The sequence below is a fragment of the Ammospiza nelsoni genome, chromosome 30 (genome assembly GCF_027579445.1).
Source record: "Ammospiza nelsoni isolate bAmmNel1 chromosome 30, bAmmNel1.pri, whole genome shotgun sequence".
NCBI lineage: Eukaryota > Metazoa > Chordata > Aves > Passeriformes > Passerellidae > Ammospiza > Ammospiza nelsoni.
Genome location: NC_080662.1, coordinates 1272617 through 1286042, shown reverse-complemented (window position 1 = coordinate 1286042; position 13426 = coordinate 1272617). Strand labels below are relative to the sequence as shown.

Below are 13426 nucleotides of genomic sequence, written 5' to 3'. Positions count from 1 at the left end.
TGCCCACATGTACCTTTTCGCTCTGCTTTTAATCCCTTTTTTAAAATCTCTTTGCTTTTAATTATTTTATTTTAATGCCTTGGTTTTAAATTATTTTCGTTTAAACCCTTTTCTTTTAAACTCATTTATTTCAGCTACTTTATTCTAACTCGCTTATTTTTATTCTCTCCTGCCCCTGGCCTCTGTTGCTGGTCCCTACATGAACTTTTTCACACTGCTTTTAATCCCTTTTCCTTTGATTTTTTAATTTTTAAATCCTCATGTTTAGTTCCTCTAATTATTAAATGTTTATAATTTATTTTAATTACTTTATTTTAGTAATCTTTCTTTTAGTCCCTGTATTTTATAAACTTTATTTCCCCACCTCATTGCCTCATTCCCGATGCCCACCTGTCCCTTTTCACCACGACTTTACTTTCAATTCTTTCATATTTAATCCTGTAATTTTAAACTCCTCCATTTTAGACACTTCTATTTTAACGCCTTTATCTCCTTTACTTTTAATACCCTTATTTCCCAGCCCTGCTGGCCCTATTCTTGGTGCCCGCATGTCCCTTACGCGCATACACCTTTCCAACGCGGTTTTAACTCCTTTTATTTATTTTCTTTTTACTTTTTAAATTTTAAATTTCTTTCTTTCAACACCTTTATTTTCCCACCTTTATTGCCATTTCTCTGGTCTGATGCCCCCGTTCCCTGTGTCCGCTAGCACCTTATCACCCCGCTTTTAAGCGCTTTCAACGCTTTTATTTTTAAGCCCTTTATTTTAAATCCCTTCATTTCTCACCCTTTTATTTTCAACGCCTTTTAAATCCCTTCATTTCTCACCCCTTTTACTTTTAACGCCTTTATTTTAAATCACTTTTCACCACTTTTCTCGCCTTACCCTCACGGCCGCGCATGCGCGGAGCTGCCGCGCGTCCCCGCGCCGTTCCCGCGCTCTCCCCGCGCACGCGCGTTCCCGCCCCCGCCCCCCCCGGCCCCTCAGCCCGCCCGCCCGCCGCCATCTTGCGAGGAGCCGCCGCGGGACCGTCCGCCGGCAGGGCCGGCGCCGCTCGGGCTGCCCGGGCTGCCCAGGGCTCACGGGGCCGCCCCGGCGGGCGGGAAGAGCCGGGGCGGGCGGCGGCGGCGCCATGGAGGATGAAATGCCCAAGACCCTGTGAGTGGGGAGGGGGCGAGACCGCCTATTGTTCCCGGCTCCGCGGGGAGGGGCGGCCCGGGGTCGCCTCACGGACGGGGCCCCTCAGGGCTCCGCCGCGGAGCCTCGGCCGCCCGCAGTGCTGCGGGGCTGAGGGGCGGCCGGCCCCCTCCGGCAGCGACGGAGCCCGGCTCCCGCGGTATTGCTGCCCTTTCCCCGGTGCCAGTGCTGGGCACCGCCGGCCTGCCCTCCGCTCCGGGCGTTCCCCTGGGCCTCCAGCTCACACCTGGAGGGCCAGGGCTGTGTGGAAGCTGTGTGTCCCTTCCCCTGTACGTCCCAACTCACATGTGGAGAGAAAAGGGGTCTGCAAGGTGTGTGCCCCTTGCCAGTCCATGCCAGCTCACACCCGGAGGGAAAAGCGGCCAGGAAGGTGTGTCCCACTTCTGTTGGATAGAAAGGGGGTCTGGAAAGTGTGTGCCACTCTCCGCAGTCCGTGCCAGGTCACACCCGGAGGGAAAAGCGGCCAGGAAGGTGTGTCCCTCCTTCTCCTGGATAGAAAGGGGGTCTGGAATATGTGGGCCGCTCTCCGCAGTCCGTGCCAGGTCACACCCGGAGGGAAGGCAGTGTGGACGGTGCCCCCTCCCTGGTACATCTGCGCACATCTGGAGGGAAGGGGCTCTAAGGTGTGTGTGCCCCCCTCCCTTGTCTATCCCAGCCCCTGGCAGGGCATTGAACTGGGATGATCTGAGTCCCTTCCATCCTAAACCATTCCTGGTGAGGATCCTGTCACTCTGTGTGATCCATGAAGGGTTTTGTGAGTGACTGGCTGGATTTTGGCCTTGGCACACAGCTGGAGCCCCCTGGCCTGCTCAGCAGCTCCCTAGGAATGACCAGGCAGTGCCCATGAATCCAGGGCTTGTCCCAGTGTTCAAAGCACTCTCTGAACCTGTTGCTTCCCACAGAGTGAATTAGGAGTTAAGAAGCCACGCCAGGGGAGGTTTAGGTTGGATTTTAGCAAAAGGTGCTGCAGAACCTGACTGCTGTGCACACCTGGGCTGTTCCCCTCCTTCTCCCAGGCAGGTGTTACTGGAGTAGCTTTCCCCTGTTTGGATCAGGGGAATCAGGCCCCACTGTTGCCATCCCACCCCCAGAAGCCTTGTTCAGCAGTGTGGCAGGGAGGGAAGGAGGGAATCATTCCAAGCTGAGGGATTGTTGTGCCCTGGGACTGCTGAGTGCCCACAGGACAGCAGGACCCCGACGTGCCTCACCCCAGCTGTCCTGAGCACTCCCTGCTTTCCAATCCCGCTCTTTTCCCACATTTTGGGAGCTATTCCTGCCTCTGCACACACAGTGTTGGTGTGTTTGTCTGGGAAGGTGTTTTCCCCATCCCAAGGCTCGGATGTGTGGTGCCAAGGAATGCAGGTCCCTGTCCTGGAGCATGTGCAGCTGCTGGCACACACAGAACATCACAAAAGAGCTGCAGGATCACCGAGTGCTGCCTTGAAACAGCCCAGGGCTCAGCAAATCCAGGCTGGGATTTCTGTCACTCCCTCCCTGAGGCTCTCTGGGGTCATACAGGGAATTGTCACCAGCTGGTGCCATAGGTGGGGTTGGGAAGGAGCAGAAAGTGCAGCTCAGGTTGGGTGTTCAGCCTCTCTGAGCCCCCTCTCAGCTGGACTTGCTGGGGGGAGAATGCCCTGCTGTTAATTTAATTGCCTTAATGAGGTGCTCCGATCCCTCCTTGTTTTACCATTCTGAGGAAACAAAGCCTGTAAAGGGTTTTTAAAACCCAATCCTGCCTCCTGCCTAAAAGTTGCTTTAATAATTAGCACAGAGCTCCTGGATGAGCCATTCCTGACAGAACTGTGTCTCCTTCCCCCATAACCAAAGCCTGGAGCACAAACGGATCCTGGATGTGCTGCTGGCTGTTTTCTGCCCCTCTGGGGGCACTGCAGGTGCACCAGGGTGGTTCCAGGGCTGCCCTTTGGCCACGATTCCTGGGCTGAGGTTTTTCCCACAGAACATTCCTGTGCAGGAACTGTGGCTGCACCTCGAGGGCTGAGGTTTCTCACTGGGCTTTTTATAAAAATCCCACGATTTGGGCACAACAACACCAACAAAACAACAAAACAGCCACCCCTGGGCCTTGGTGGGTGAGGGAGCCACAGCCCCAGGTGGGAGTGGGGGTTTGAGCTGTGGTTGTGCTGCAGAGGCTGAGCCCTGCACTCCAGCACGTTCCAGGTGCATCTGGGGCTTCCAAAACCTCAGGGCTTTGGGGAGAACCATCCAAATGTTGTGGGAAATGTGGAAAAACAGCAGCCTGAGCTGCTGGGGCAGGGATGGGGGGGTAGGGATAGGGGAGCTGGAACTTCTGTACTGGGAAATCATAATAGAAATATGGGAACTGGAGTTCCTGTACTGGGAGATCAATAGGTGTAAGAGTATGAGAGCTGGAATTTCTGTTCTGGGAAATTGTAGTAGTAATATGGGAATTGGAATTCTGTACTGGGAATTCAGTGTAGGGATATGGGAACTGGAGTTTCTGTACTGGGAATTCAGTGTAGGGATATGGGAACTGGAGTTTCTGTACTGGGAATTCAGTGTAGGGATATGGGAACTGGAGTTTCTGTTCTGGGAATTCAGTGTAGGGATATGGGAACTGGAGTTTCTGTACTGGGAATTCAGTGTAGGGATATGGGAACTGGAGTTTCTGTTCTGGGAATTCAGTGTAGGGATATGGGAACTGGAGTTTCTGTACTGGGAATTCAGTGTAGGGATATGGGAACTGGAGTTTCTGTACTGGGAATTCAGTGTAGGGATATGGGAACTGGAGTTTCTGTACTGGGAATTCAGTGTAGGGATATGGGAACTGGACTAGGGATATGGGAACTGGACTCTGACCTGGGAAATCAGTTTGGAAGGTCAACTTCATGGAGCCATGGAATCCTGGATTGGTTTGGGTGGGAAGGGACATGAACCTGCCCAGTGCCACCCCCTGCCATGGGCAGGGTCACCTCCCACTGTCCCAGGGTGCTCCGAGCCCTGTCCAGCCTGGCCTTGGACATTCCCAGGGATTCTCCTCTGGGAGTTCCATCCCAGTGTCCCCCTCACCCAGCCCTCAGCAGTGGGAGGCCATTCCCCCTTTTCCCATCACTCCATCCCTGCTCCCAAGCCCCTCTCCAGGCTCCAGCATGTCCCACATCCCTGTCCCTCTCTGTGTTTGTCCCACAGGTACGTGGGGAACCTCTCCAGGGATGTGACCGAGGCTCTGATCCTGCAGCTCTTCAGCCAGATCGGGCCCTGCAAGAACTGCAAGATGATCATGGATGTAAGAGCCCCAATCCTCTGATCCCCCTGCTCCCCTCAGGGTGCTGCCTCCAGGCTGTGCCTGTGCTCAGGGAACAGCACCTGGAATAAACCTGGGCATGGTTTGGCTTCGTTTCTGGATGTGCCTGGTGGGGAATTTAGGGATGGGTGGGCATGGAGAGGGACAGTGAATCCCCTCATTAAATCAGGAGGGGATTGCAAATGAGGTTTGAAAAGGTCTTTGCCATAATTTTCCCTTTCTAAAGCAGAATTGAAAGCTCTGAGAGCGTTGTTAGTCCCTGTAGGGTCAGAAAACGTGTCCAGGTGGAGCTGTTGAGGTGTCAGCAGTCAGAGGCTGAGCAGAGCAACCAGAGCCTGGCTTTGTGTCCCTAATCCTGGGGTTTTGTCCCTAATCCTGGGTCAGTGTCCCTAATCCTGGGTTTGTGCCCCTAATACTGGATTAGTGTCTCTTGTTCTGGGTTTGAGTCCCTAATCTTGGGTTTGAGTCCCTAATCCTGGTTTTGAGTCCCTAATTTTGGGTCAGTGTCCCTAATCCCAGGTGTGAGTCCCTGATGCCTGGTTTGTCTCTCCAGTCCTGGCTCAGTGTCCCTAATCTCAGGTTAATGTCCCCAATCCCAGCTCAGGTCCCCAATCCCATCTCAGTGTCCCCAGTCCCAGCTCAGGTCCCCAATCCCATCTCAGTGTCCCCAGTCCCAGCTCAGGTCCCCAATCCCATCTCAGTGTCCCCAGTCCCAGCTCAGGTCCCCAGTCCCATCTCAGTGCCCCCAATCCCAGCTCAGTGCCCCCAATCCCATCTCAGTGTCCCCAATCCCAGCTCAGGTCCCCAGTCCCAGCTCAGTGTCCCCAGTCCCAGCTCAGTGACCCCAATCCCAGCTCAGGTCCCCAATCCCAGCTCAAGTCCCCAACCCCAGCCCAGGTCCCCAATGCCAGCCCCTGTCCTGTCTCAGACAGCTGGCAATGATCCCTACTGCTTCGTGGAGTTCTACGAGCACCGGCACGCGGCCGCAGCGCTGGCTGCCATGAACGGCAGGAAGATAATGGGTAAGGTAAGCTGCCCTGCTCCTGGTGAGTGTGTGCCAGGGGCAATCCTGCTGGGAGAGGCTGTGCCAGGGGCTGGGGGCACCCAGGGGCAGATCCTGCTGGGAGAGGAGGGCTCCTGCTGCAAATGGGGGATTCTGCCTTTGGGGCAGAGATCTCAGTGGGACAGGGCTCAGAACAGGAGTTCAGGGTGTTGGGAGCAGTTCAGAGAGTTGGAAGAAATTCAGGATTTTGGGAGGAGTTCAGAGCCTTGGGAGGAGAAATTCTGGGTATAGGAGGAGTTCAGAGCATTGGGAGAAGGAGTTCAGGGTGTTGGAGGAGTTCAGAGCATTGGGAGAAGGAATTCAGGGTGTTGGAGGAGTTCAGGATTTTGGAAGGAGTTCAGGGTGTTGGAGGAGTTCAGAGCATTGGGAGAAGGAGTTCAGGGTGTTGGAGGAGTTCAGGATTTTGGAAGGAGTTCAGGGTGTTGGAGGAGTTCAGGGTGTTGGAGGAGTTCAGGATTTTGGAAGCAGTTCAGGGTGTTGGGAGGGGAAGTTCAGGTTGTTGGGAGGAGGAGCTCAGAGCATTGGGAGGAAGGTGGAGCTGGGGATGTGCAGCTGGGAGCACAATCACACAATTCCATGGCTGGGCTGTAAGGCCCCTCTGGAGATGATCTCCTGCCAAAGCTCATTCAGAGCAGTGCAAGGGCAGAGCCCAGCAGGGTTTTGATGTGTGCTGAGAAGGAGCTCCCACAGCCTGCTCCAGCCCTCCAAGGAAAGTTTTCCTTCATCTTTTCCCTCATATTTTCCTTCTTTTCCTCATATTCAGGTGGAGCTTCCCATCTTTCAGTCCCTGCCCTGTCACCGGGCACACTGATCAGAGTCTGTCCCCATCCTGTTCACAATCACCCTTGGGACATTTGAAGCCATTCCCTGTGTCCTGTCCCTCCATCCCCTGTCCCCAGTCCCTCTGCAGCTCTCCTGGATCCCCTTCAGGCCCTGGAATGTTCTGGAAGCTCTCCCTGGAGCTTTCCTTTCTCCAAGTGAACCCTCCCAGAGCAGTTAATCTAGCCTTGTTAATTTAAGAACAAACCCCCTCCCCAGAAAAATATCTTAAACTCGAGTTTGCCCCCCAGCCTTGCCCTGTAGGGTCAGATTTGAGCGCTGGAGGTGTCTGAGCTTTTTGGGATTTGCCAAACCTGATGTGTGGTTGCCATTTGCAGGAGGTCAAAGTGAACTGGGCCACCACCCCCAGCAGCCAGAAGAAAGACACCAGCAGTAAGTGTCACCTGAGCCAGGTGTGAGACAGAAACGCAGCACACAGAGCTCTGTGGGGATGGTTTGCGTTGGAATCCTAATTGTTGATTGTGTTTGTGTTAATTAAACTTCAGGGCAAATCTGATCTTTGCCATCACACAGCGTTCACAAGGTAATTGTAATTTCTTAAACATCAAATTGTGGATCTCCAGGGTGTTCCTGAAGCTGAGTTTGGGGTTTTTTGTTTGTTTTCCATTGAACTTTTGTGGAAAAATTCCTTTAAATTCTCTTCCATTTCCCTGTAGCGTCAGGAAGGGATTTGGTGCTAATCTGTGGGCAGTTGGGAATTAAAACCCAAAATGTCTCATTCTGGAGTTCTGAGGCACATTGAGCATCTCCCTCAAGGAGCATCCAGAAGGTTCCATCACTCCCAGCAGTTTCTGTCGGGAAATTATTGGAATTTCAGGCTGGTGTGGCTAAACCCCACCAGTGCCTGATTTTTAATAATGAATTTTTAATGACAGCTGAGTTTTAATAAAGAGTTTTTTTAAGAAGAGTGTTTTTCCCTCTGTTCTGCTCAGAGGGCGTCTTCAACCGCTGAACCTCCTTTCTGTTTTCCCCCAAAGACCATTTCCACGTCTTTGTGGGGGACCTGAGCCCTGAGATCACCACTGAGGACATCAAAGCAGCCTTTGCTCCCTTCGGAAGAATCTCGTGAGTGTTTTTGTGGGGCAGCTCAGGGTGGGGACAGCTTTGTGTCAGTGTGTGACACTGTGGCACTGCAGGGACAGCTCTGCTCACACAGCGGAGCTTTTATCCCACCTGGTTTGCTCTCCCATCAAAATTTACAGCTGCCCAAAAATGGGGTAACAAATTGACCTGAGAATTAAAGAATTCACTTAACAGGCAACACATGCCTTTCAATTCCTGCATTTTTATTTTTATTTTCTATCATTTCTGTGGAGCATTTGCAATGAGCAGGTGGAATATGATGGCAAATAAATCAGATTTTAAAGGTTCCCTTTGTGCTTTAGGGACGCACGGGTGGTCAAGGACATGGCCACGGGCAAGTCCAAGGGCTACGGCTTCGTCTCCTTCTTCAACAAATGGGTGAGAGATCTTTGTTTCTTTCCTCAAAAATGGTGAAAACCCTTATTTCCCTCTTCAGTAAATGGGTAAAATCCCTTCATTTCTCTGTTCAACAAATGGGTGAGAGATCTTTGTGTCCTTCCTCAAAAATGGGTAAAAACTCAGGAGGGCACTGGGGTCACTCCCCTGGCCCTGTCCCACAGCAGGGGTTGGGGACACTGCAGGGTCACTCAGGAGGGCACTGGGGTCACCCCCATGGCCCTGTCCCACAGCAGGGGTGCCAGCAGTGGGGTCAGTGGGGTTTGTCTGTCCCTCTGTCCCCCGCAGGACGCTGAGAACGCCATCCAGCAGATGGGGGGCCAGTGGCTCGGGGGCCGGCAGATCAGGACCAACTGGGCCACCAGGAAACCTCCAGCTCCCAAGAGCACCTATGAGGGTGGGTGCCCACCCTGTGCCCTGGCAGCTCCTGGCATGGGGGATCCCTGAGGTTCTGGGGTGGGAAGGACCTCAGAGCCCATCCCACCCCATGACAGGGACACCTTCCACTGTCCCAGGGTGCTCCAAGCCCTGCCCAGCCTGGCCTTGCACACCAGCAGGGATCCAGGGCAGCCACTGCTGCTCTGGGAATTCCATCCCAAAATCCCATTTAAATCTCCCTTTGCCCAGTTTGAACCATTCCCTGTGTCCTGTCCCTCCACCCCTTGTCCCCGAGCTCTCCTGGGGCCCCTTCAGGCCCCGGAATGGCTCTGAGCTGTCCCTGTAGAGATTTGCAGGTCATTCCCAACGATCCTGTTCAGTCAGGACTGGAATTGCCCCCCAGTTCCCATCCCTGCCCTTTGCAAACCCCACCCCCAATCTCTCTGCAAACCCCAAGCCCGTGTTTTGCAGCGAGCACCAAGCAGTTGTGCTATGACGAGGTGGTCACTCAGTCCAGCCCCAGCAACTGCACCGTGTACTGCGGGGGCGTCACCTCGGGCCTCTCAGGTACGTGTGGCCCCGCCCCCCGCGCCGGCCCTGCCCACGCTGCCGGCTGTGCCTCACCTGCTGCCTGTCTGTCTGTCTGTCTGTCCGTCCGTCCTTCCTGCTCCAGAGCAGCTGATGCGCCAGACCTTCTCCCCCTTCGGGCAGATCATGGAGATCCGCGTGTTCCCCGACAAAGGCTACTCCTTCGTCAGGTGGGGGAAAATGGGGGCTCCCAGGGGGGAGTGGGATTGGAGTCCCAGTAAATATCTCAGTAAATATTCCTAATAAATATCCCTATAAATATTCCCAATAAATATCACCAGTAAATATTCCCAATAAATATCCCAATAAATTTTCCCAGTAAATATTTCCAGTAAATATTTCTAATAAATATCCCAATAAATATTTCCGGTGAATATACCAATAAATATTTAAAATAAATATCTCAAGAAAATATTCGCAGTAAATATTCCCAATAAATATTTCCCATATATATCCCCCATAAATATCCCAATAAATATGTCAGTAAATATTCCCAATAAATATCTCAAGAAAATATTCCCAATAAATATCACCAGTAAATATTCCCAATAAATATCCCAATAAATTTTCCCAGTAAATATTTCCAATAAATATTTCTAATAAATATCCCAATAAATATTTCCAGTGAATATACCGATAAATATTCCCAATAAATATTTAAAATAAATATCTCAAGAAAATATTCGCAGTAAATATTCCCAATAAATATTTCCCATAAATATCCCAATAAATATGTCAGTAAATATTCCCAATAAATATCCCAAGAAAATATTCCCAATAAATATTTCCAATAAATATCCCAGTAAATATTCCCAATAAATATGTCAGCAAATATTCCCAATAAATATCCCAATTAATATTGCCAATAAATATTACCAGTAAATATTTCCAATAAATATCCCAATAAATATTCCTAATCAATATCCAATCAATACCCCAATCAATATTCTCAATCAGTATCCCAGTCAATATCCCTTCAATATCCCAATCAGTATCCCAATAAATATCCCTTCAATATCCCAATCAGTATCCCAATGAATATGCCTTCAATATCCCAATCAGTATCCCAATCAATACCCCAATCAGTCAATACCCCAATCAATCAGTTGATCGATCAATCAATCAATCAACCAACCAATCAATCCCCCATCCCCAGGTTCAGTTCCCATGAGAGCGCCGCCCACGCCATCGTCTCCGTCAACGGCACCACCATCGAGGGCCACGTGGTCAAATGCTACTGGGGCAAGGAGAGCCCTGACATGGCCAGCCCTGTGCAGCAGGTGCTAATTAACCTCTGCTGATTGGCTGGAAATGGAGGGAGGTGCTAATTAACCTCTGCTGATTGGCTGGAAATGGAGGGAGGTGCTAATTAACCTCTGCTGATTGGCTGGAAATGGAGGGAGGTGCTAATTAACCTCTGCTGATTGGCTGGAAATGGAGGGAGGTGCTAATTAACCTCTGCTGATTGGCTGGGAAGGGAGGGAGGTGCTAATTAACCTCTGCTGATTGGTTTGGAATGGAGGGAGGGAGGTGCTAATTAACCTCTGCTAATTGGCTGGAAGAGAGGGAGGTGCTAATTAACCTCTGCTGATTGGCTGGAAGAGAGGGAGGTGCTAATTAACCTCTGCTGATTGGCTGGGAATGGAGGGAGGTGCTAATTAACCTCTGCTGATTGGCTGGGAATGGAGGGAGGTGCTAATTAACCTCTGCTGATTGGCTGGGAATGGAGGGAGGGAGGTGCTAATTAACCTCTGCTAATTGGCTGGGAATGGAGGGAGGTGCTAATTAACCTCTGCTGATTGGCTGGGAATGGAGGGAGGTGCTAATTAACCTCTGCTGATTGGCTGGGAAGGGAGGGAGGGAGGTGCTAAGTAACTGCTGCTGATTGGCTGGGAAGGGAGGGAGGTGCTAATTAGCCTCTGCTGATTGGTTTGGAATGGAGGGAGGTGCTAATTAACCTCTGCTGATTGGCTGGGAAGGGAGGGAGGTGCTAATTAGCCTCTGCTGATTGGTTTGGAATGGAGGGAGGTGCTAATTAACCTCTGCTGATTGGGTGGGAAGGGATGGATGATGGATGGATGGATGGATGGATGGATGGATGATGGATGATGAATGGATGATGGATGGATGGATGGATGGATGGATGGATGGATGGATGGATGGATGGATGGATGATGGATGGATGGATGGATGGATGGATGATGGATGGATGGATGGATGGATGGATGATGGATGGATGATGGATGGATGGATGGATGATGGATGGATGGATGGATGGATGGATGGATGATGGATGGATGGATGGATGGATGGATGGATGGATGGATGATGGATGGATGGATGATGGATGGATGGATGATGGATGGATGGATGGATGATGGATGGATGGATGGATGGATGGATGATGGATGGATGATGGATGATGGATGGATGGATGGATGGATGGATGGATGGATGGATGGATGGTGGATGGATGGATGGGTGATGGATGGATGGATGGATGGATGGATGGATGGATGGATGGATGGATGGATGATGGATGGATCCATGGCTGGCTGATGATGGATCCATGGCTGGCTGCTGGATGCCCGGTGCGTGCCCGTCGCTGACGGTGCCCGTGTGCCGCAGGGCCAGCTGAGCTACCCGCCGGCCTACGGGCAGTGGGGGCAGTGGTACGGCGGTGCCCAGCTGGGCCAGTACGTGCCCAACGGATGGCAGGTGCCCACCTACGGCGTGTACGGCCAGGCCTGGAGCCAGCAGGGCTTTGGGTGAGTCCTGGCACCTCTGATCCCAAACTGATCCCAAACTGATCCCAAACTGATCCCACAGCAGGGGGGACATCCCAGTGAGGTGGGGAATCCCTAAAGGATTTTTTTCACCCCCAAACCCTTTTCCCCGCAGTCTTCAAGCTTTTTTTAGCAATCCCTAAAGGGTTTTTATTTAATTTAACAATCCCTAAAGGATATTTCAGCAATCCCTAAAGGGTTTTTATTTAGTTTAGCAATCCCTAAGTGATCTTTATTTAGTTTAGCAATCCCTACAGGATATTTTACCAGTCTCTAATGATTTATTCCCCTCCCCAGGCAGAGCCAGTCATCGCCCCCCTGGATGCCCCCGGGTTCAGCGTGCAGCTGTTTTAGCAGCCCTTAAATGATATTTTAGCAACCCCTAAAGAGTTTTTATTTAATTTAACAACCCCTAAATGATATTTTAGCAATCCCTAAAGGGTTTTTATTTAGTTTAGCAATCCCTAAGTGATCTTCATTTAGTTTAACAATCCCTACAGGATATTTTACCAGTCTCTAATGATTTATTCCCCTCCCCAGGCAGAGCCAGTCGTCGCCCCCCTGGATGCCCCCCGGCTTCGGCGTGCAGGGCCAGAACGGCGCCGTGGTGCCCCCCCAGCCCGGCTTCCGCGTGGGCTTCGAGACCCCCTGACCCCCCCTGAGCCCCCCCAGCGCTGAGATTGACCCAAACCCCCCCCTTTTCACCCCAGAACCACCCCGGATGCTGGATCGCCCTCACCGCCGCCGCCTTCGCTCCTTTTTTGGGTTTATTTTTATTTTGAATGTGTTTTTTTACAAACACAAACTGCAGGGACTCGGCTGCCTCAGCTGAGAATCGGGGCAGGAATTGCACAAAGTCATTCTTGGGGGGTTTGTTTTTTGGATTTTTTTTTTTTTTTTGGGATTTTTTTTCCCTCAGAGAGAGCTGGGAAAAAACCACCCCAAAAGAAGCCAAAAGTGTGGGGATCTGGAGGTGCCTTCAGCCCCACAGCTCTGTTTGAAAGGAGCCTCTTGGAGGAGGCTTTTTTACCAGAGAAATCTTCGTTTACATCCTTTTCTTGTGGATCTCAGTGTGTTTTTCAGGGTTGGGTTTTTGCCTTATGCTGGGGAAAAAAACAAAATACAAAAATAAAAATAAAAAAGGGACTCAAAAGTGCCCAAATCTCCCCACATGAGCCAAGATTCCCACCCTGGGACAGCAAAATTCCTGTTGCTAAAACAGATCCCTCCGGGGCTTGGTTGTTTTTTTTTTAATTTTTTACTGATTTCTACATTTTCCTGTACTGATTCTGTAAAATATTCCGAGCAAATTGAAGAATCTTTGCACAACCTTCGGCCACTTTTGTACGTTTTCCTTATTTAAAGGTAGGACACAAAGGAGCCTTTTGATGTGATTTATGCCTCAAATCTTCCTCTTTTTTGGTCCTTCTTTTTTTGTGGATATGAGATATCTCTTGGAATATAAAGTTTTTAATCCATTGTGTAAAATTCCCTCCGTAGCCCAGGTGTGTTTCACAAGGGAGTGAAGGTGAGAAGAGCTCCCAAACCTCATCTATCAGAGGCCAAAAAACGCCCTTTTTTATCCTACCTCTCGCCCAGCCTTTAAAAAAAAAAACACAAAAACTCACAAAAATGGAAAAAAAATATGGAAAAACTTTTTTTTTAGGAAAAAAAAAAAAAAGAAAAATGAAAAAAGTGAGCTGGTGTGTGCTGTGTTTTGTCAGGTGGTGGTGCGGTGGGGCTGAGAGGGGGCGGGTGGAGCTGCTGGGATTTGAGGGGGGAAATGGGCTGAATTTGGGGGGGGAAAG

At 50.7% G+C, this 13426-nt stretch overlaps 1 protein-coding gene across 4 annotated transcripts; it reads left to right on the top strand.

The window, feature by feature from the left end:
* The first annotated feature begins 999 nt into the window (after positions 1-999).
* TIA1 (TIA1 cytotoxic granule associated RNA binding protein) lies at positions 1000-13314 on the top strand. 4 transcript variants are annotated; one of them, XM_059490917.1, is made up of 13 exons: positions 1000-1159; positions 4370-4466; positions 5413-5506; positions 6705-6759; positions 6873-6910; positions 7365-7452; positions 7773-7848; positions 8155-8263; positions 8716-8811; positions 8918-9002; positions 9989-10112; positions 11461-11600; positions 12159-13314. In XM_059490917.1, the coding sequence occupies exons 1-13, from the start codon at positions 1134-1136 to the stop codon at positions 12268-12270; spliced, it is 1140 nt and encodes a 379-aa protein (XP_059346900.1). In that variant the 5' UTR covers positions 1000-1133; the 3' UTR covers positions 12271-13314. The 4 variants fall into 4 exon arrangements, with proteins under 4 accessions (XP_059346900.1, XP_059346902.1, XP_059346901.1 ...); XM_059490918.1 differs by having other exon boundaries at positions 1022-1163; XM_059490919.1 differs by lacking the exon at positions 6873-6910 and having other exon boundaries at positions 5413-5511.
* The last annotated feature ends 112 nt before the right edge of the window (positions 13315-13426 follow it).